Source organism: Protopterus annectens, chromosome 2.part1 (genome assembly GCF_019279795.1).
Source record: "Protopterus annectens isolate FY-2018-M chromosome 2.part1, PAN1.0, whole genome shotgun sequence".
In the NCBI taxonomy this organism is placed as follows: domain Eukaryota; kingdom Metazoa; phylum Chordata; order Ceratodontiformes; family Protopteridae; genus Protopterus; species Protopterus annectens.
This window is the reverse complement of record NC_056729.1, coordinates 1539587472-1539610530: the sequence shown is the minus strand read 5'-3', so window position 1 is coordinate 1539610530 and position 23059 is coordinate 1539587472. Positions and strand designations below refer to the sequence as shown.

The window sequence follows — 23059 nt, the reverse complement described above, 5'->3', positions numbered from 1 at the left end:
TCAGAGCAGTGTACTTGTCTGGTTAATAAATGATAAATACAATAAAATAAATAAATAACAGTATATGTTCTGCTTCTCCACTGACGTCATTGTATGTTTCTGTATATTGGCCACAGTTGTGCTTGAAAAGGACCTTAGTACCAGTGTATTTACCTGATTAAAAAAAAAAGATAAAATAAATAAATAAATAAATAAATAAATACATTGTTAAGTAAGAATAAAGCAGGATATCAAAGCTGCTATGGTATGGTGACTCTGTGTGCTTGTTTCACTGTGGTCAGTGGGAGACTTGTGCAATATGTTATGTGTATGATATGTTTGAGTTTTGGGTTTTATTGAGATGATGGCTTCCTGATGTACAACTAAGGCTTTTGCTGGTCTTCAGAACCTCTGCATAAGTGTTTATGTGTATGCTCATAGGTTCATAGGTATTTAGTAAGCTTTGTAGTCCAGAGGATCACTGATGATCCTAACCCAAATTTCCAGCTGCACTTAAGCACTCAGTTTTTAAGTGACTTGTTCAAGGTCACACATCAGGCAAATGAGGACTTATGGAATCAAACTGTGTAACCACAGGATCTACAACTGACATTCTTAACTCTCTGTGCCAATTGCCATACATCTAAGCCTCACAATTGAACACCACTGCCTAAGTGTAAGTCTAACTGTTCCTTTCATTTAATTGTGTGCCAAGTGCACTTTAAATAAATGTGTGCTTCAACAGTTTAGCAGTTTTCTTCTTCTCATCTTGGGGCTGATGCTATGAGGTTAGCCTCAAGAGTAAATATACATTTACATGTCTTAGTGTCATATATAAGGTCTTGTCTGAAAGTACTTTTATTTTATGTGAGCATGTCCATGATGTTGGCTTCTAATCCCGTTTATGGAATGATTCTAGTAAACATCAATAGAAAATTCTAGGTCCTTTTAGTTTGGGTGTATTGGCCAATATCCAAGGTCACATTTGTGATTTGGCTTTTGTAAACAACTCACCAGCAGTACATTGCAGGGCATCAGTTTGGAGGAGCATGACATATCTTTATGCTTTGCGTTACATTTCTCAGCAATGACAGATCTTCTGTGGTGTTTTTTCCATGTTTAAAATTTAATATTACAATGAAAAGTACTCTGGGTAAATATCTGAAGCTAAACAAATTCTGTTTATTTAAAAACACAAGACATTTACCAAAATTTGACTTTTTTAACAAGATGGTTCTGTCATGCTAAAAATGACTACAATGCACAATTTCACTTCTAGATTTTTAGAACTTTTCTGGTAAGGCATGTCCCAAAACCCCTTACAGATCTGGGGTCTTTCTACTCCCTCAAAATTTGTAACTGCCTGACACCTCTGGTTGCTTCATGCACAGATGCAGGAAATTAAATGGCAAATTAACCAAGTCTGTTTTAGTTTAATGGATTGTCAGGCCCACTTTAAATAAATGTGAGCATCAAGGGTGCAGCAGTTTTCTTTTGCTCATTTTCAGTCCAGTTTCAATATAAAGGTTTTTGTTTTGTTTAGCAAATAAACATCAGTGTTTTGCTGTAAAATATGAGATACTTTTAAATTAAATCCACATTTCTGTGAGTAATGTAAATGTAAACAACAGAGTATGTATGCTGAGAAATATGAGCACTATTATATTGCAGTTGTGGAGAAGATGGTCACGTAAAGAGGTACTGGTATGGTTGGGGTGGTCTGGTGCATCACTGTGCCTAGAGCTCCAATTATTTATATACTATTTATTTTATTTTACATTTGTTTACTGGGAAGGTCCATCTGGGCCAAGGACCCATTTTCAGCAGAAGCCTGGGTGGAGAAAAGCTCCAAAAAGAAATTTACAAATAACCATATATAGCAGTAACCCCTGGGATCACTTCATTGGCTCTTCTTGACAGAGGCTCAGTTAATTAATCAATGGGGTGTCGAAAGCTGACACATTCTGGCTAGGCTTATAAATGCCCTTGGGCAGATAGCCTAGTACCTACCTATGAACATAACCATATTTAAAAGAGTAACATTCAAAGTAACTTCAGTATTTTAACATAGGCAGACAAAAAGTTACACCATATAGGTTTCTAGCCTATGTAAGACAGTGGCATTATTTAGACCATAGAGCAGTAGTAACTTACCTAATACATGCAGTGATTTCACATACGGCATAAACATATTCCTTGTAGATGATGCAGCTCTGGCTGTCCTTGATAACACAGTATGATCCAGCTCTGTCTGTGATGCCGCAGAATGTCCCTGATTTTATCAAGTATTTTTGCCCTTTCACCTGTTCATTTTTTTATATTTTCTGACAATGTGGTTACATTGTCAGTAATACCAAAATTAGAGTTTCATACTTGGTATATTTCAGAAAATACATGTTGATGCAAAACCTTTTGTTCTGTTAACTGTAAAATTTTATACCATTTAAAAATTAACCGGGGTTTTAGACCTTTGACCACTTATTTATGGATTTGTCAAGGATTCCTGAACACTGGCCATCCATTATTTTTGGCTTTGCCATGGATTCTTGAATAGTGAGACCTATCCCTACCCCCAAAACATTGCAATTTTTCCTCTTTCTCCAGCCTTCCAGGTATACAGCTCTAAATAGAATTATTTTGCCTATAGCAGCAATTTTTTGGGGGGTTAAAATATCTGCTTTGAGATCTTGTCTTTTTCGCATTAATACTCATAATACAAATTAATGATGCTGTATATACCCTATTTGAGACATTTTTTAGTAGTATTTATTGCTCCAGTAGTGACTGTGCTATATCTTATGCTGTTTACTATCTTAGTGCGTGCATGTAACTTGTACGTTATTATGTATATTTCATGAGGTTGCATCCCCCCTGGCTGAATCTGAACTGTACTGAGTAGTTACTGTGTCAGTTATGCAACTTTGACCAGATTAACCCAAGAAAGCAGTTTCATAGTAACATAAAAACAAACCAAACAGTTTCAGGAAATGCAGGCCAAGAACAATTAATTCACTTTGATTTCAGAAAAACCTCTTAGTATTTACTCTCACTGTTATCGAATAAGCAGAAGTCTACTGATTTTGTCTGCTTCGAGTCTCTGTGTTCTTTCTCCAGGCTTTGGGAGTGACGTGTGCACATTCCAAGCTGTGTGTCAAAAAGACCGGGGGTGCAGCATCGTTGGGTGGTAAGAAAGAATGCAGTTTAATTTGTATGATATATAGGTTTTCATTAATTCCGTCTTTGTTAACTTGTTTTCTAGTTATGTAGTTTTGGTAATAAGGTTATCTATACGGAAAATATGTGATGTTTTTCATTTTATTATACGAAAGGGGTTGAGTTTATATTGTGTCACAGGGCTCCTGCTTGGCGGAAGTGAGTTGTTAAGTTAGTGTTGCATATTGGGAGTAATAGTCCTTTTTATTTCCGGCTGTAAGACTGTGAGATGTAAGGTGTGTTGGGTAAAGTCTACATTTCCCATCATCGTTTGGTATTAGTGTGCATGTCGAATTTTTTGGGGATAAAAAAATTATCAAATTGTTTATAGAAAGCGAAAATATTTTATCAACACAGATAACGCCATTTTATACTGAGAAAAGATTTAAACGCTTTTTGTAGAATTTGTCCTACCTTGAGCAGGCAGTAGCAGGTTATAGGGTTTGGTAAGTCCATTCCTCAAAATTACAGTACGAAGATAATGAGTTTTAAGTTATTTTATTTGAACGATGGCGTTAATTGGTGATTCATAGTTAAGTAAGTCACTGATTGAGTTATGTTTTATGATATTGACAATGAGTACTTTCTTTCTGTTGAGAAATATGGCTGATTGGGGTACTTCTGTATTGTATACCTTTTCCATTGTTTTTAACGGGTTTCATTCTGGAAAAAAATGTTACAGTTTGCTAGCTCGTGACTTTTCGAATCACAGATTTGCTGTGTGGCACAGATTTCATTTAGTAGGCTCACTTCATACTTTTAGCATTTTCCATCTGTCAGATAGTACTTTGCAGGCATGGCTGTAGACAGAAAGTTTGCCACTTTATTTGTTGTGTAACTACAACGATTTTTGGTCTTTCTTCCAGTTCTACTTCTCCATGCTTAATGTTTTGAATACATGCGGAATCTGAAATAAGAAAGTTCTATAGTTCATTTTCTTGTGTAAGATGAATTGCTGCTGACCAGTCCACTGGCAAGATGTCTGTCTGGCTCCAAGATTTGGGGTTTAATCCTGATCTGTGTGTACTGGTTGAGTGGAGTTAGCATGTCTCTACCTTGGGTTGGATTTTCTGTGGGCACCTCAGTTCCCTTCCTATTCCCAAAGTCCTGCATCTTGATTGGCTATAGTCATTTGTCTGCATTTATTTTGTTTACCTTTCCCCTTACAGTTGAAAAGGGCCTGCAGTAGTAATTAATTCATTTTAACATTTATTTACTGGGGTAGTCTAACTGGGCAAGATCCTGTTTTCAATGGAGGCCCGGAGAGAACAGCTCCAGAGGCATCTGTTTATTCAAATTATTAGTAAATGGAGCCTGATGCACTTCATTTAAGCTTGCTGCATAAAAGAGTTTTACCTTGCAGTATTTCGCCTGTGTTTTTGATAGCATCTCATAGATGGTGTATACAGGACAGCGTGTACATTTTATGTCTTTTTAGAGGTTGTTACTATTACTTCACAAAATAGTGCATTAAGGATACAGCAAGAAAGATGCCTGTTTGGTTATGTAGGTATGTTGTTGCTCCTAGAAAAAGTTGAACACCATTAACATCAGCATTGACTTATAAAATCAGCTTGGTCAACTTTGCCACAAGTTCTACTCAGACTCTTTCTAAACTCCTGGTAAAACCCAAATGTTGTCTTTTGGCACTTTGCAGAGACTTTTCTCTGATCCCTGTTTTCATCTGACAATGTCCGTAAGTTACATACATACGGATGGATATGTTGGGCATGGACAATTGTGCCCTTCTAGCCTGCCCATATACCATAACAGTTATTCCCATAAGAAGTGGCCAGTTTTTTCTTAAAATATCCAAACTAGTGCCTGCTTTAATGTAATTTGTTAGTTGCACTATCTCAGAGAACCAGTTAGTACACTTATCATGCCTACAGAATCTATTACATAGTTTTCTGATTCTCTGCTATTTTTTGATAACCCCAAACATTCTCAGAAGAAGTTGTCTGTAAATGCACAATGTACCTGTATAAGTTCTAATATGTGTGAGATACTGTACAATTGTAGGTGTTTTAGTTTTTCTTAACTTGTATTTTCACATCAGTGGATGCCTTTGGTGTGTATTTCCACTGTAGTTTTTCCAGTTTACTCATAAGATTTCCATATTGCTGTTCAGTACTCAAGGTAACTAACAAACAATGCTTTCATCATTTCTGATTTCCTAGACTTTTAAGTCTTATTATATAAGCTATTGTTCCCTAACCATCATTAACCAGTTGGTTGATGATTAGAAAAACTCAAAACTGGTACTACCCATATACCCACGTCCTTAAATGAATCTACCATTCCAATCACTATGTGCTGTATTAAATATTCACATTTTAGTCTCTCTCTCTCTCAAATTTCATATAATTAGTTTTTCTTGCGTTTACAAGTACATTATTCTCTTGAGACCAAATGGTCAGTTTAGTCAAGTTCTTTTGCAGACGTGACTTCTGTACATATTTAATCAGTTGACCCATTTTCAAGTTGTCAGCATACAGACTGTAGAAGACATCAGATAAAAAAGATAAATCTGAAAGATACCGTCTGACCAAGTATGGGCATAGGACAGGGCCCCATGGGATACCTCGACTGTAACAAGTTTTTCATTGTAATCCTAGATGGACATGCCCAGTAACAAAGCTCTTGTTTTGTTTGCTGTAAACTCACCAGCTTAATACTTGCATATAATTTGTTATAGCTACATACCTGTATAGTGTGTTTTCATATACTTTCCCTCACTACGGTTAGTAATTCATTGAATTCATTTTATATGTGTGTGTGTGTATAATACACACACACACACACACACACACATACATATATGCACACACATTTTTTTGTATATATGTATATGTAATATAAATTTATTTTCTCTCTCCTGTCAAATTTTCTCCTATAAATAACTTTCTGCCTTTCACATCTTCTTCCTGTCAAAAATTCTTTTATATAACCTATTATTTCTACAATACCTTTTATGCAGATGTTATTTCTCTCATTTATTATTTAAACAAATTTTTTGCTCTTTCTAATTTCATAAAGTAATGGACTCCTCTCTCGTTTCCCTTACAGTCAAATGTTGATCTCCTACCAATTTACTCGAAGCATGAAAGTGTAATTGTAGAACTGCATTGCTTATGTCTGAATTCTGAACTCAACTTCTGTATTTTTTTTTTAAGCCTTTCAATCCATTTACAAGTTTTTCTGCTTGTCTGCTAACCTAGAAGCCATCTTACATTCATGGTTAAATTTCTTTTTTAAAAAAACTAGTCTGCTTGAGATCCAGTTAGTGTAAAACTGTCCCATTATAATAGCCCGTCTAAACAGTACACCTTTTCCCATTGTTAATTGGGTATTTTTGTAGTTCTGTTTCTATGTTCAGTAACAATTTATTGCCCTTTGATTTGAGAAGCTAATTTTTGCTATACTCAGGAAATAGTTTAATTCCTACATTTCTTCACTTTTATTATATTTTTTCCACTCAACTCTGTGGTGATTTCCCTGTCCGACCCCTACCGTTTTCTTTGTTTATCCCTCTGAGAGTACTTTTGTTTTAGTTACTGCTGCTTAGTATTACAGTTAGGGGGACATATAAACAGACCTGTGTGGTATACTATTTAGTCTTCTAAACCTTGGTTCCTTTTTTCCTTTGCTGAATGTAGTGTAATTTGTCTTTTATTTGTATTGTTCCTTCGCATGTCACCCTCACATTACATTGAACTGATCAGCCGTTAAAAGAAGGCTAAGCTTTTACTTGCTGTGTGCTGCTTATACATTGTTGCAGGCTAAAGTCAACAAATATTTATTAGTGTAATTATTACAAACTATTTTACAAGCATATAACACCGTTCTTATTTGATTATTACCACTAAATATACCTAAATCTTGTCAAGACATGTATTTGTCTCTGTAGCTACATAAATAACTAAATCTCTATAAAGTATGCTGTTATACGTTGTAGGTGTCTTTTGTATTGCAAGCATTGCTCATTTTTGTTCAAATTATATATGTAGGTTCTTTGTTCCACATTTTGATGTTATGAGGTTGTGCCATCTGTGCCAGGGAGACTAGGGCAGTGCATGTGTACATATGCTAGCATAGCTAGCTTGGAGTTTTGTGTAGAATTTGCTTGTCGCACTCTTATTTGTACAGATTTTTGCTTTAAAAATATATTGGTAAAGTTACTTGGGTTAAAAATGCCTCAACAGTAGGTCATGATGGGCAGAAGCAATGTATGCATGTGTATTAGGTTGTATTGTTGTAACTGATCAAATGTGTATGTTTATCAGAGAACCCTAGAAGGGTGGGAAGTTTGAAATTGTGTTATAGCTTTCAGATGCTGCCACAGATCGTATCAAAGCTGTGTGTGTATTGTACCAGAGTCAGGTGACCAGAGGTGATGTCATCCTCTAACTAGCATCTGGAACCTTTGCAGCAGCACTTTGGCGGCTGACAGGAAAGATTTCTAACAGAATATATGTATCACACGTCCACACAAACAGAGGGAGACCTCATCAGGCTTTTGCTATGGTAAGGCACTCGGCACACATCAGCTTGCCTTGCATCTGTGAGAAACTATCCAACTGTGTTATCTCTTTAGTTGGAATTCTGTTTATTGTATTCAGTATTCTTTTGTTTTCTGGTTTATTATTTATCATAAAATATTTTAATATCTTTCATTGTGGCTGGTCCTTTAGAGAATACTTTTAACATCTTATGCTTGTTTTTGTGACACTGTGGCAGGTCCTGAAAGCCTTCCTGCTTTGGTCCCACCCTAACATTTTTATTAGTATTAATTTTGCACAGTGGGTACCATTTGTAAGAGCCTTGGGGTAGTTGGCTGTTGGCAGCATGATTGCCTCAGAGCCTGGGCAGAAAGGGACACCGCTAATAAATCTGTGCCAGTTTTTCCCAAGTGTGTATAAAACTCAAAAATAATCCAAGTGTGTGTCAACTACTGGGAACAGGGACACAGTGCTCCAAAGTGGGTCAGTGCGGAGTTTTGTGTGGGCCTGGAGAGAGAGGGTCTTGCCTCAGGTCTGGAGCACACTTCCTGTGGGCTGTTGAGGGAAATTGTGCTTGGTGCAGAGGAGCTGCATCTGAAAACAGAATGCCACAGACTACTTGTATGCAATTTATTCACCTCTAGACATTGCACTAAGGGGCTTAAGAGCATTCAGAAGCCCGAGTACTCTATTTGACCCAAATAGTGAGGAAGATTAGGGTTTTAGAGCATGGTGGATTGCAGCAGCACATAGAATGGGTCAAAGTCTTGGTAGAACAAGAACTGATAAAACAAGATATTGAAGGAAGAAGTTTCATTATTGTGTTCGGAATTGAACGGACAAATAAATTCAACATATTTGGACAATTTTTTTGAAGGAAGAAGTTTCATTATTGTGTTCGGAATTGAACGGACAAATAAATTCAACATATTTGGACAATTTTTTTGGCAGAAATGAATGAAATCCTATGAGACAAATTTAATAGATAGAAAAAGAATAAGTGATTTACGGAATTAAGTGGTTTACGGGACTGTAACAATGGCAAAGCATTCCTGTAAGTCTGATGGTAAACTTAAAAAATCACACTGTTTGTAAAGGTTACATAGGTTTAAAACAATTTACTTGGAAACCTAAGGCTGCTTCTGACACCTCACAATTTGACAATCCGTGTTGAATTTGGGTTTAAAGTTTACACCTACTGTTTTGCCGTGTCTTTGTTTTTACATGTGATATATTTCACCTTGCTAGGAAGTTTACATATTTTACATTTTTTTTTAATAAACTGTGTGACTAAAAAACTTATTCAGATACTAGCACTGATGCTTTTTTTTTTTTTTTTTTTCATGCATTTCCGATGAAGATGAAATAAATTAAATGCCATGCAGTGCTTATTGTGACTTAAATACAAATAAGGTTAAATGTAATAGTATGTTTATGCCACCATTTGTTAACGAGGGTGTACAAGTTTCATTGCAGCTTTAAGCCATTCAGTTGATAATTTGTTTGATAATTTTGTAAAAACTAAACATTTGGTGAATTGCAATCTAACCAAGAAACCATGGATGGCTTTTAAAATTTTGTATGAAGACCATAAGCTGATTGTAAAACCTGCTGATATGGAGAATAAAATTGTGATTTTTTTTTTACATCATATACAATGCTAAAATTTGCTGTGAACACCTAAATGATGATTTAGTGTATAAAATAAGTGATATGAATGATTATTACAAAGCTTTGAAGCAATATATGTTGAATAAAGGTGTTCGTTTAGGCTTTTTTTCTAAACAGGATGTTGAAAGAAAATTTAATGTCTCTAATTCACAGATGACGTTTTTTTTTGTTTTTTATTATTTGTCTTGCAAAAATGTATAAGCAATTTAAGTTGTCCCCTATAGTGTCAGCACAAAAAAATATTTGATGCCTTTTGTTATGAAGGTCCCTTCTTATATTGGAAATACTTAGGACTTCCCTGATAAAATTAATGGCATTAAATGGGATAAAAACATGTGTTGGTCATCTCTGGATGTAGTTTGTACACTAACATACAACACTTTAGGGACACAGGCAGTATACTACTGTTTGGGAGATAGCCCAGTATTTTAGTTATATTGTTGAAGTAATATTTTGTTTTTTTATTCAAATACTTTTGATTTTTAAACGTATTACAAATCATATATTAATATAGCAATAATTTTATAATATAGCAACCAAGTAAAACAACATCAAAATAAATAAAACAAACTATATTTACAAATAAAACTATATTTACAAATGTGTCCGAGTCAAAGTATGATCTCTGTCAATTCTTTCCCAGTATCTCTAACTTTTTGTCCACAGGTTGTAATACGTGGTAATTCTACTAGTTCTCCTCTTTATAGGTTCATAGGTTCATACTAGGCTATCTGCCCAAGGGCATTTATAAGCCTAGCCCATAGTTATGTGGCTTTCACCACCCCTTTAGTTTGAATAAAAACTATGCCTATCATTTTGCTGTGCCTCTGTCAAGCAGTGACACTGAAGTAATCCCTGGGGTATATCTGCAATCTCCCATCCATTGGTCAAGATTCCTCTTGAACAAGGCCAGAGAGGTGCTCTGCCTCACATGTACCGGGATTTTGTTCCACAGCATAGGGAGTCTCTGGGTGATGAATCTGTCCCTCCAGCACGTTCTATTTATAACCGTGTCAAGGTTTAAGTCTCCCGCCCTTGTGGTTCTGAGGGATCTAGATTTTTATGGTAGCTTTTTTCCATTTGTGAAATGTGTCTTGAAATCTTAAATGAAGGAGAAGCCTTACTTTTCCAATTCACTGTCATTACGTTACGAGCATTTGCTAATAATGTCCGTAGTAAAGAGTGTTTTAATCTAGGAACACATTTTGGAGTAGGAATGTTGAATAAAGCCAGGAGAGACCACAAAGTTTTCCTCGCAAGGAAAATTCTAGGTCTTCAGCTTCTGTCCTGTGAGGACCATCTGAAATCACTGTCACTTTTTTTTCTGTTTCATACATATTGCTCAGAGGTGATCTCTGCCTTGCATATTTGACCCTGCTTTATTGGAAATGCTGCATATCATAATATGTTATTGTAACCCCGAAATATTTATCATCTGAAATAAATTTTGAGAATTTCTTATTTACATATTTCTTATTGCCATTAATAAGTAAAATATCAGTTTTATTTTCATTAAATTGAAGCCTTGAAATCTTTTGAAAAAGTTCAATAATATCAAATGGAGATTATAAAGACTTTAAAGTTAATAAAATGTTATCCGCAAACAACTGAACTACTGAAGTTAACTATTACTAAGTTTTATGCTTTTGATGTCTGCCGTCATCCTAATGCAATTTGCAAAAGGTTCTGTAGCTAATGCCAACAACAACTGAGACAAAGGGCAGCCTTGTTTAGTATATATTTGTAACTGAAATGGAATTAGATGTGCAGGACCCACAATCTTTATATATGCTGTAGAATTTTCATATAACAATCTAAATGTACGAATTGTTGTGCTACATTATTCTTCCAAGGCCAAAAATAAATAATCCCAATGTACTGAATCAAAGGCATTGTTAATATCTTCGCTTACTAAAGTCATTGTTTTAATGTTATTGTGTTTTCATCTTTAATAAAACCAGTCTGATCTTCATGTATTATCAAAGGCAATAAATGCTTGAGTCTATTTGCATGAATTGCCATAAACATCTTGCCGTCCACATTTAACAGCAATATTGGTCTGTAAGATGAACATTCTTTTGGATCATTTTCTGCCTTTAAAACGGGATATTAATGTATACTTCCAAGAAGAGGTGGGTATTTTTGTTCTCTTTAACGTGATTACTCTTAACAGACCATGCTTCTCTAGGCAATACTTTATATATTTCAGGGATTATGTTATCCATTCCAGGTGCTTTATTTAATTTCAACTTATTTGTTTATTATGTTTGGGCACAGTGACAAATTATCTGATATTAGTTTATTCTTAATGTACTTTGTACTTCTTAGTGCTGGGTGATTTGCAGATTAAGTTGAAGTGTGTTTTAAAAGTATCCAGGATACATCCTAAATCTGTAGCTCTTTTCTCAGTACCAGGAATGTAAACTTTTTTTATTTGTTTCAATTTAATAACCTTTTAGTTCTATTTGCTATTCTGTGATTTCTAGGATTCATGGAATAAGAGCTTAATTTATTCTTTTCTGGATTAATCATAGTACTATGATGCAATGTTTCCAAGTATTTTTTTTTATTAGCAGTAAATCAGTAGACCCTCCAGAATAAATGGTGCCAATTAACCAAAGAACAATAAACAAATGTAAACCAGTACCAAAACACAATTGTGACCATATAAACTCAGATTTAATGCAGTATAATGAGGCTAAACACCATGTTGAATGAGGACAAGAACACACATTTTTGGATTTAGGGTGATTGAGATGGCGAGTCCTAATATTCGAGGTGGTGATTTTAGAAATTTCACTGAACGAGAATTATCATGCATCATTAGTATGTAGGCAGACAGTTTTCCTGGCATTGAGAGCCTCTATTAAACCAGCTCTGAAAGCCAGAGGTCTCTCTAAATAAATGAGATTTGTTTTATTATGTGTTTTTATTTGTTTGTTGTATGTATGACATGATGAATGTATTATATAATGCATTTGATTTTATGACTTTGTTTGAAGAAGCACATTTATTGTGTGAAAGCGCTTACCTTGCTATACTGCATTAAGTCTGAGTTTATATGGTCACAGTCGTGTTTTGGTGCTGGTTTATATTTGTTTATTGTACTTTGGTTAATTGGCACCATTTATTCTGGAGGTCTACTGGTTTGCTGCTATTTATTTCCTATTTGTGGTCCTACAGAAGCATGGCTGAAGGGAATGAAACTGAAATTTAACTTGGATATGTTCCTGCCAGGAAGAGACGTGAAGACCAGTTCCTGAGTTTTTTTGAAAACTGATGATACTACAGGCTTCAGCAGTGGATTAAGTAGTGGTAACCAGTTGGTTGAAGATGATGATCGTGTATTGAATACCATTAGAGAATTAACTTTTTAAGCTGAAACCCCTTCAATGGCAACGTCTACATTTGGAGGCATATTTGTTCCATAAGGTTATACCTCGTGGGCTACGAGTACTAGTCATGCCAACATATGGAGCAACCCATCCAGGTCTGTTGAGTAAATGGCAGCAAATTAACCTAGACTTGAGTTTTAATTACATATGACTGTTGGCAGAACTGACAGACTCTGATTAAAATATATGCCGAGTTGCGCTTGATTTGCACAAGGATGAGTTCCTCACCAGGATGGACAGGGTCATTGATAATGTGTCTTCCTATGGACAGAGACTGAGAGCTCAAAAAATGAAACAATTAGTGAGAGACACTACAGACTTATCTAGAGGTAATATGTTTACCTGGCTGAGGAATTTGAATGCGGAAAAAAAAAATGCTGTTGTGCCTAGGACTCTCTCTACTAATAAACCAGTGAATAATAATGCTGAAGGGAATACTGGCGTAGACTATGTGCCCAGTACATCTACCAGTTCCCCTTTAAACCCGGCTTCTTCCATCAAGCCGGCAGATGTACGACCAAAGTCTATAAATATGATTTGTCCCACAGAGCCAGTCCCTTTTACCTTTTCCGATTCGACAGAGGGAGAAATCACGTTATTCACGCTCCCAGAACCAAGGGAGGAAGCGACAGCGTTTGATGGAAGACGGCAGAGCACAGACTTTGAAAACCATGTGGATGGACCAAACGGCTCGGTAATTTAAAAACATTTCCAACAAAGAATTCAATTTAGCGCAGTTATCTTTGCTGGAACATGGTTTATCATTTATTCCAGCTCGGGGTTCCTGTCCGAGCGAAACCATAGTAGACTTTAAGAAATTTGTTAGAAATGTCATGTTTAAAACTTTTTGTATGGGGGGTATTAGTGATATAACAGAGAATTTTACGTTTGAGAGACCTAGTGTTTTTCAACCCTTATTACATCCTGTATTAGAAATGTTTTCAAAGAAATGTAAAATTGAAATTGAAATGGCTGCATATAATGGTGGGAAGATGAAAAAGACCTTTTGTAATTTAAATAGTAGTGAACGACTGGCTTTGTTAGACTTGCAGGGTGATGTAGAAATAACTATAAAATCCGCTGACAAAGGTGGATCCATCATTGTGATGGACAGAGTTTTATGACGATAGTATAATGGAGTTATTGAGGGATACATGTGTGTGTATAGTGAAGTTAATTTTGAGAGTGTCACTTCATTACATGTTAGAGTGAATTCACGTTTGAGTGATTGTACAGTGGGTTAATATCTAAGAAGGAGTTTGACTATTTTATGGTAGAGCACCCTGTAGTCCTGATGTTTCAAAGACTACCAAAGAGGCACAAATGTGTAGAGACTCCTTTCAGACCTATAGTGTCTGGTTAAAGGCTTTATTACGGAACCAGTCTCTCTCTCTTTTTATAGAGAAAAAGTTGAGGCCGGTTCTTAATTTACAAAAACAAGTGCTAAGAGACACTCAGCAGTTCTTGGGTGATGGTGATCTTTGAGGCAAATGGTTTGAATTTTGGGGAAGTATTTCCTAGCAAGTTTAGATGTTCTCTCTTTTCACATGTATCCCACATGACAATGGTATTAGCATGTTGAAGGAGTTCAACATCTAAGAGTGATTATATCGATTTTGATATGCATTTTTCTAGAAATTGTTTTCATATATAGTGAACGTTTATTTCTACAGAAGATTGGCATAGCTATGGGCACTAGTTTTACCAATAGCTACGCCAATACTGTTATGGCCCTATGGGAGGAGAAGTAAGTTTTTGATACTGGCTTCTCATCCTATATTATATTTTACAGAAGATTTGTAGACCTTTTTTTGATTTGGGGTGGAACTAAATGCACAATTGGTTGAATTTATATGCCATTTGAATACTACTGTGTCATTTATATATATATATATATATATATATATATATATATATATATATATAAAAGGTTTCAGTAAAAGAAATGGATTTTCTAGATGTTAAGGTAATTCTCTAGGTCATTTTACCACTACTTTGTATAGGAAAAACTGCAGGAAGAATACACTTGCAATGCAACAGTATGCATGCTGGACATGTTTTTAAAAATGTTGCTAAAAGACAGTGTATATGGCTGTCCAGGCTTAACAATGAAGATATTTTTATATGAGAGGGACATTACTTTTAAGCAGGAACTACTTGACAGAGGCTACAGGAGAAAAGAAGTAGATGATGCAGTTCGTTTATGAAAGAGAATAGGAGAGGGAGGGTTAGACCTTATTTTACACACACAGCTTCTTCAGTTAATGAAAAGGTTGTTGACTCTACTACGATAGAGACACTTCCCATGTCTCTTTTTATACTAGTGATGTAAATGGAATTATAAGAATCATCAAGAATAATTGGGTCTATTTTACTTCTTGACCATGACATTTGCTCTATTCTGGGCGAGCAGCCTAGATTTAGTTTTAAAAATAAATCTGTAAAGAGACACTTGTGTTATAAAAATTCCACATATACCAGGAGAGATGTAATAAATAGACCTTCGATGCGCTGTGTTTTAAATTCTGCACATTTATAGATCCCTTTGTAGACTAACAATCACAAACAGGAAGTTTTATTTTGAAGTTGCTACTGATTGTCGCAGTAGGAACCTAGTTTGTTTAGCTATGTGTAGAGCCTGCGACTGTTTTTATATAGGCAAGACCAACAGGTCTTTGCTGGAGAGGATGAGAGAACATGTGTAGTATAAATAAATGTGATTAGCACAATGCCCTGGCTAAACACCATATTGAATGTGGACAAGAACACATTTTTGTATTTTGGGTAGTTGAGATGGCGAGTCCTAATATTCGAGGTGGTGATTTTAGAAATTTCACTGAACGGGAATTATTATGGATCATTAATATGCAGGCGGATTGGTTTCCTGGCATTAATGAGAGAGCCTCTATTAAACTGGCTCTGAAGGCCAGAAGTCTCTAAATAAATGATATTTAGTTTTATTAGGGATGTGTTTTTATTGGTTTGTTGTATTTATGATATATGATGAATGTATTATATAATGCATTTGATTTTATGACTTGTCTAAAGAAGCACATTTATTGTGTGAAAGCGCTTACCTTGTTTATACTGTATTAAATCTGAGTTTAATATGATCACAGTCGTGTTTTGGTGCTGGTTTATATTTGTTTATTGTATTTATTTTATTAGCATCATCCAGTTCTTTTGTTAAACTTTTGATCTGAAGTAGTTTACTAAATTTGATCTTCAGTCTGTGGGAATACAGATCCGAGCCGGCAAAGATTACTAGCATCAGCTCCGAGCTCCAGACTCCTCCCCTTACTCCCCAGATCTTGTTTACTGCGATGTGTGAAAGCATCGTGTCTCTGGAGCTCCAGGGTATTTTTCTTGGATTATAAGTTTAATACTTTTTGTTTTATTAGCCGTTTTAGATTAGCGTAGGTACCCTTTCTCCCCTCCCATCGCTTTGGCGTTGTGTGTAGGCTTGTAGTAGTTAATGTAGTTTGTCTGTGTGCCCCCCCCCCTCTAGTCAGTTAGTGTGGTGAGTGAGTGTGTGCTAAAGTGTTAAGTGCAAAGTTTTTATTTTCTTTCCCTAGTATGGCTGAAAAGCTTATTTTTAAGCGCTGCACAGTGTGTGGCCATAAGCACTCCCCAGCGGATGGCCACACACTGTGTGTACTGTGTTTAGGTGTGGCCCACCTTAATGTTGAGTTTGCCATCTATGCGGGGTTCAACCCCTGGGCTTTCAAAAGACAGGCCAAGTTGGCCCTTAAGGGGCTTCATCCTGCCTCTTATCCTCCTCCATCCTCTGCTTCAGTCGTGGCAGCTGCTGTGGCTGCCTCTCCCGCTTCTCTGCCTCTGGCATCCCCCCCCCAGGCTGGGACTCTAACTCCCACTTCTAAGTCTGTGGTAACTGAGCAGAGGATGGTTAGAGAGCGGGAAAGAGTCGAGGACGAAGAGGAAGAGGTCTCTGGACCTCGTATCACCCAGTAAATCCGCTCGGATGTGTGACTCCCCTCTGCTCCAATCTCTGAGGAGGCACACCCAGTCTCCCGGGCCTCAGCTCCCCCACCAGCCAGTTCGGAGTCTGTGGCCTCGTCTCGGTCCACCCGGTCTCTCTTGGACATGGATCTGGATAAGATGATGCACTTTATCCGTATGAAGATCCAGGTGGGGTCTTGCCAGCCCCCCCCCCCACAGGAGCGGGCAGCTCGCGTCCCCTTTTTTTCAGCCTATTACTCCTTTCCTGATCCGACCTTCGGCTTCGGAGTTTTTGGATCCAAGGTTGGCCTTGGTTGGGGTGCCGATGGTCCTTGCATCCTCTATGACCAGTTCGGATCCGAGCTGCTGCCAGAGCCTGGGTATCGGACTGAGGGAGTGGAACCTTTTACCATTGGCTCTGACGTTGTCTGTTCAGGTTTCCTCTCTCGGAGCTCAGGCCACTTCGGTTCCGGCTCCGATTCTCGCATCGGATCCTGGGAGACCGGCCTCCTTATTGACTTCACAGGAGGTCTGCTCTCCTTCGACATTTAAATGTGGTAGCATGGGTTCTTTCCATTGGATGGGGCCCCAGTCCCCCTTGGCTTTGTCTACTGTCCCTGTTGTCTTACCAGAGGGACAGTTCGTGCCCGAAGGGCACCAGACGGTTCCCCCAGTGGAACAGATGGCTTGCGAGCACTCTCCGGAGAGCCCCATGGGAGATGTTCGTCGCAAGCATACATGTAAGAGGAGGCACTTCCCTGAGTCCATAACCGAGGACACAGACTTAGATGAGGGGAGGGTTCCACAAGGTCACTTCCTGACTATGTCTCCTCTGGAGACATCATAGAGATCCTGCGCCAGTGGGGAGGTTGGCCTGCCCCCAAGCCCTCCTCTTATGAGTCTTGTGTTTCTGCAGGCCTTCGGCACTGGCCCATCTATGTCTTGGGTGTCTTCCCCCCCCCCCTCCCGCGGATCCTTTGGTGGATTTGATTACCTCGCGGGTGTGGAAGGAACCTGATACTGTAGAGCTGATTCCCCCCCCCCCCCCAAGCACCCCAATAAGGTTTTGAGTCCCCCTATAGACAGGCCTTCCTGGAACAAGGGCTCCCCTGTGGATGCCATGGTGGTAGCAGCAGCCATGAAGAGGGAACTATCTCAGGAAAGTTCTTGTTCACCCTCCTGACCTAGAGTCTCGGATGATGGACCGGCTAGGGAAGTGGGTGTATGCTTCAGCTACCTTTTCAATAACGGTGCTGAACTACTTGGCCTACGTCACGAGACTCCAATGTGACCTGGTAAAGGAGCTGGAGGAGTCTCCACCCAAGTCCATTTCACAGGAGGACAAGTCTTTGTTCTCCGCAAAAATGGCCACTTTGAGAGCAGTATTGAATACTTCCATGCAACGGAAGGAGCGGCTAGGGCAGCTGGGTCCAGCATGGCAATGAGGCGTAACGCCTTGCTCAGGTTGTGCCAATTTACCAAACCCTTTAAAATATCCTTTGCCAATGCCCCTTATGACGGCTTGACTCTGTTCGGTAAGAATGTCAAGGAGACGCTAGTCCAGAGTGAGAAGGACGGGAAGACACTGTCTGCCGTCGGTATCTGCTTCTATAACCCTCAAAGGTCCTTTTTCCCGGAACCAGAGAGGGCAAAAGAAGATGTGGTTCCGGAAGTCTCAGTATTCCTAGGACACTCTGGGCTTTTCTGCCCCCAGAGGCAGAGGGAGTCTGTGAAACTTCGGGTTTCGAGAACCTTTCTCAGACCCAGGCAGCAACCCTGAGGGGTTGCCCGACTGCTCTACTCTGGAGGCAGTCTGGGGACGATTGTCCTTGCACCCAGCAGCCTGGGAGTCCATAACGGACCGCTGGGTACTGCAAATCCTATCTAGAGGATATTCTGTCCCCTTTGTGGGTTCTCCAACCCCTCCCAACCACCTCCTGGATGTTCCACCCATGCAAAGGGAGGCAGCAGCACAGGAAATTTCCAAGCTGTTAGGGAAACGAGCCATCAAAACAGTCCCTCCAGATTGGGCTTCTACTCCAGGTTCTTTTTGGTGCCAAAGAAAGTGGGGGTTTAAGGCTCATTCTGGACCTCTCTACCCTGAACCTGTCAGTGGCCAAAGAAAAGTTCCGGATGGTCACACTACAGTCCATGCCATACCTGCAGGAGAGCGACTGGATGTGCTGATTAGATCTCCAGGATGCATGCTATCACATAAAGATGGACAGAAGCTCCAGGAGGTTCCTCCTTTTCTGGTTAGGGGCCAATCATTACCAGTATTGAGCCCTGCCCTTTGGTCTCACCACAGCCCCCAGGGTGTTTACCAAAGTGATGGCAGTGGTAGTGGCTCACTTGAGGCTTCAGGGGATTCAGGTCTATCCGTACCTGAACGACTGGCTCTTCACTGCTTCCGCCAGGTGTCTACTTTCCCAAACCAGGAGGTACTTTCTGACACTTACCCAAGGGTATCACAATCAACACATCCAAATCTCTACTAGAGCCTGTACACGTGATGGACTACATTGGTGCCAGGATGCACACACTCCAGGGTAAAGTGTTCCTGACCTTGGAGAGAGTTCAGAACCTCAGGATGCCTGTCTCCCTAATTTACCATTCTCCTCTCCCGACAGCGGAATCTGTTTTGAGGGCCCTGGGCTCAATGGCGGCGATCATAACTTTCCTTCCATGTCCCCGACTACACATGCAGATTCTTCAGTGGACTTTGGCGGTTCAGTGGTCCCTGTTGGGTTTACCACTAACCTATCCTATCCACCTAAGTCAAGTGTGTCTATCGTCCCTCATATGGTGGATGAGCTCTCTGGACATTTTGGAGGGTGACCCTTCGTTCCAGCCCAAGCCACAGTGACCACTGATGCCTCCCAACTCAGGTGGGGGGGGGGCATTGTTTGAGCAGGACAGTAGAAGGCCTGTAGTCCTCTCGTAGAGACCAGATTGCATATCGGTGTCCTAGAGATGAGTGCTGTCCTAGCGTTTCAGGCCCTTTATGCCTTTCTTCCTGTGGGGACGATTGCTATTCATTCAGACAACGTCTGTAGTCTGGTACATCAACAAACAGGGAGGGACCAGGTCTTTATCCCCTTTGTCGCAAGGCCATGAGAGTGTGGGAATGGGCAATCCCCACCGGTCGCTTTCTTATCGCAATGCACATTCCTGGACTGTCCAACATTTATGCTAAGTTGGACCATTCTGATGTCTTATGAGTGGTCTCTGAATCTGTCAGTAGCAGAACAGATCTTCAGCAAGTGGGATCAACCTTGTTGCGATCTCTTCGCAGCTACTTCCAGTGCAAAGTGCAGCAGGTTTAACCCCCACCGGGAGAGTCCTCCAGAGATGCTCTAGTTTATGCTTGGCCTCCCGGTCTTCTGTATGCTTGCCCTCCAGTCCCTCTCACCCTGAGGTTTCTGCAGAAAGCTTTTCGACTGGGGAGCAAAGTGATCCTCATTGCCCCATTCTCGCCTCGCCGGGTATGGTTTCCCTTCCTTTGGTCTCGCATTCTGGCTCCACCTTGGATCCTAGATCCTTTTCAGGATCTGATTTCACACCCACCTCTGATTTCACACCCATCAGAGGTGCCTCATCCGAATCTGGACAGCCTGAAGCTCACGGCTTGGCTGCTCTGGTTCCTGTGATTGCTAGGACTTCCGGACTTCCTCCTCAGTTAAGTCCATTTTAGTAGCTGCTCATAAGTCTTAAACCAGAAAGGTTTATCGCAGCAAGTGGAAACGTTTTTTTCTTTTTGGGTTTCTCAAAGGAGTTTAGATCCTTCCACGGCTCCTATTTCCGCTATTCTTGATTTTCCTAGCTGATATTTTCCAGCACAGAGCTAGTTCTTCTGTCAAAGTTCAGTTGGCTGCCATTTCTCATTTTCATATGGGCGAAAATTCTGCATCCTTGGCATCTTCTAGACTGTGTAAAGCCTTTGCTATGCCCCCCCGGTCAAAGATCCTGTCCCCCCGTGGGACCTTACTATGTGTCTTCAAGCTCTAATCACTCCACCTTTCGAGCCTGCCACTACTGTGGATCTAAAACGTGGAAAACAGCTTTTCTGGTCACTATCATCTCTGCTAGGAGGGTCTCTGAATTGCAGGCCTTGTCTATAAAATTCCCGTACATGATTTTTCATAAAGATAGTTTCCCTTCGCACCAATTCCTCCTTTATTCCTAAGGTGGCATCACCAGTCAATATCAGTCAGACTATAAATATGCCTGTGTTCTTTCCCAATTTTACCAACAAAATGGAATACAAACTACGCATGTTGGATGTTCACAGACAGTTAAGATTCTGTTTACACAGGACAAAACATTTTCATAAATCTGATCAATTGTTTGTTTCGTTCTATAGACCCTTTTTGGGCAAACGTATTTCCAAGGTCACGATAGCGAGATGGATTTCTTCATGCATCCTGCAGGTCTACAAGGACAAAGGTATGTCTCCTCCAGGTCATGTTAAAGCTCATTCCACCAGGTTCATGGCTACATCTGCAGTTTTCTGGTCTAGGGTGTCTTTAGATGATATTTGCTCAGTAGCTACTTGGTCCTCATCTCATACGTTTATCTCCTATTATAAATTGGATTTGACATCTAGAAGAAGAGCATTCTTTGGCTCCGCACTGCTCAGGAATATCCTTCCATGAGGGCCACCCAGGAGTTTAGTAGCTGGGGACTCTGTCCCACAGGTTGAAGATCAAATGAAGTAAACTACTTCAGATAAAGAAGTTATGTACTCACCATAACCTTCCAAGTGAGTAGTTATACTTCATTTGTCTTCAACCATCCCTGCCTCCTTCCCATGGACCTTTGGCACATGTTCAGCCTACGGTCTGTAAGTATAGGTCACAAGTGTGTTATCAGGTTGGGTTATAAGTGTAAGTTCAGCAAACTCAATCTGGGGGTGGAAGGCAAGGGAGGTGTGTTATGGGTAAGTGGAGGAGTCTGGTGTTCGAGCTGATGCTAGTAATCTTTGCCGGCTCTAATCCGACACGGATCCGTATTCCCACAGTTTAAGACAAATGCAGAACAACTACTCAGATGGAATGTTATAGTGAGTACATAACTTCTTTTTTCCCTGCTGTATGTTTAACTTTAGATTGTCAATTTTAGCTTGTAAATCTAAAAGATCCTTATCCCATTGTTTTTTATTGTTGATTAAACCAATATATCAGAGTCCCGTACATATATTTCTGAACTATCATTCCTAAGATTTATATCTAGAAAAGTATGCTTCTCCTTAATATAGAACTCTTTTTTTGTTTTTTTTTTTTTAAATTTATTTATTTATTTTTATTTATTTATTTATTTATTTATTTTTTAAGTCCTTTAAACTAGTTATATATGCTGGTATTCTGTTAATGGTTAGTTTTTTTTGTTTGTCATTAGAGCAAACATAATTGCATTATGGGCAGTAAAAGGACATGCTACCACTTTAACCTTATTTAATTTTGTAACATCTCTTGAAATGTACACTCCTGTTCTAGAATGTGTGCCTTGACAATGTGAATAGTGAGTGAAAAATAATTAACCTGCATTTGCTTACTTTGTCTTCCACAAATGTGTCGGTGAAATAAGTTAATAACTTAGACGTGGCTGATTTCTTACGAGTATTTCTTGCATTTGTATCGCGTATCATTTCTTATACAATTGAAATCCCCAGTCATTATTATACTTCCCGTAGAATGCTGAACAATGTCTACCAAATAATGTTTACCTTCACTCCTAGTCCAGGAATTCATTAGACTTCCCTTTTTTGCAGGTATTACTTAAACCTTTAATAATTAACAGAAATAAATGTTGTATACATATTACTTGTAAAATTCATCATGTATACATATTTGATGAACATAGAAATATCTTACTGAAGAGTATGACTTGTGCTTACAGTGAATATAAAAAGTGTACACATCGCTGTTAAAATGCCAGGTTTTGTGATATAAAAAAAGAGACTGCAGTAAATCATTTCAAAACTTTTCCCACCTTTAATGTGACCTATAACCTGTACAATTGAATTGAAAATCAAACCAGCCTGTTGGGGGGGGGGGGGGGTGGTATAAATACATACAATAAGCTGGTTGCATAAGTGTGCACACCCTTAAACTAATACTTTGAAACACCTTTTGATTTGATTACAACATTCGGTCTTCTTGGATAGGAGTCTGTCAGCATGGCAATATTTGCCCACTATTGTCCAATATTTGCCATGGAAGGTATCGTCATCATAGAACTCCAATAACCTTCAAACTCTGGATCCCACCCAGTTCGGGTTTGTGAAAGGCAGATCATGCCTCCTGAACCTGATCGACTTTGAGGCAGTCACCAAAGTCA

General features: G+C 39.0%; 1 protein-coding gene across 3 annotated transcripts in view; it reads left to right on the top strand.

Moving 5' to 3' along the window:
* Positions 1 to 3076: 3076 nt before the first annotated feature.
* RER1 (retention in endoplasmic reticulum sorting receptor 1) overlaps positions 3077 to 23059 on the top strand; it is a 560749-nt gene continuing 540766 nt past the window's right edge. Inside the window, exon 1 of one of the 3 annotated variants that reach the window (XM_044062997.1) lies at positions 3077 to 3163. Coding sequence is in view for 1 of the 3 variants with exons in the window: in XM_044062996.1 (XP_043918931.1) it covers positions 7667 to 7719 (53 nt within the window). In the remaining 2 variants the exon portion in view is untranslated. Of the gene's footprint in view, positions 3164 to 3467; positions 3639 to 7651; positions 7720 to 23059 lie in introns of those variants that run through there. The other 2 variants (XM_044062998.1, XM_044062996.1) reach the window with 2 other exon arrangements.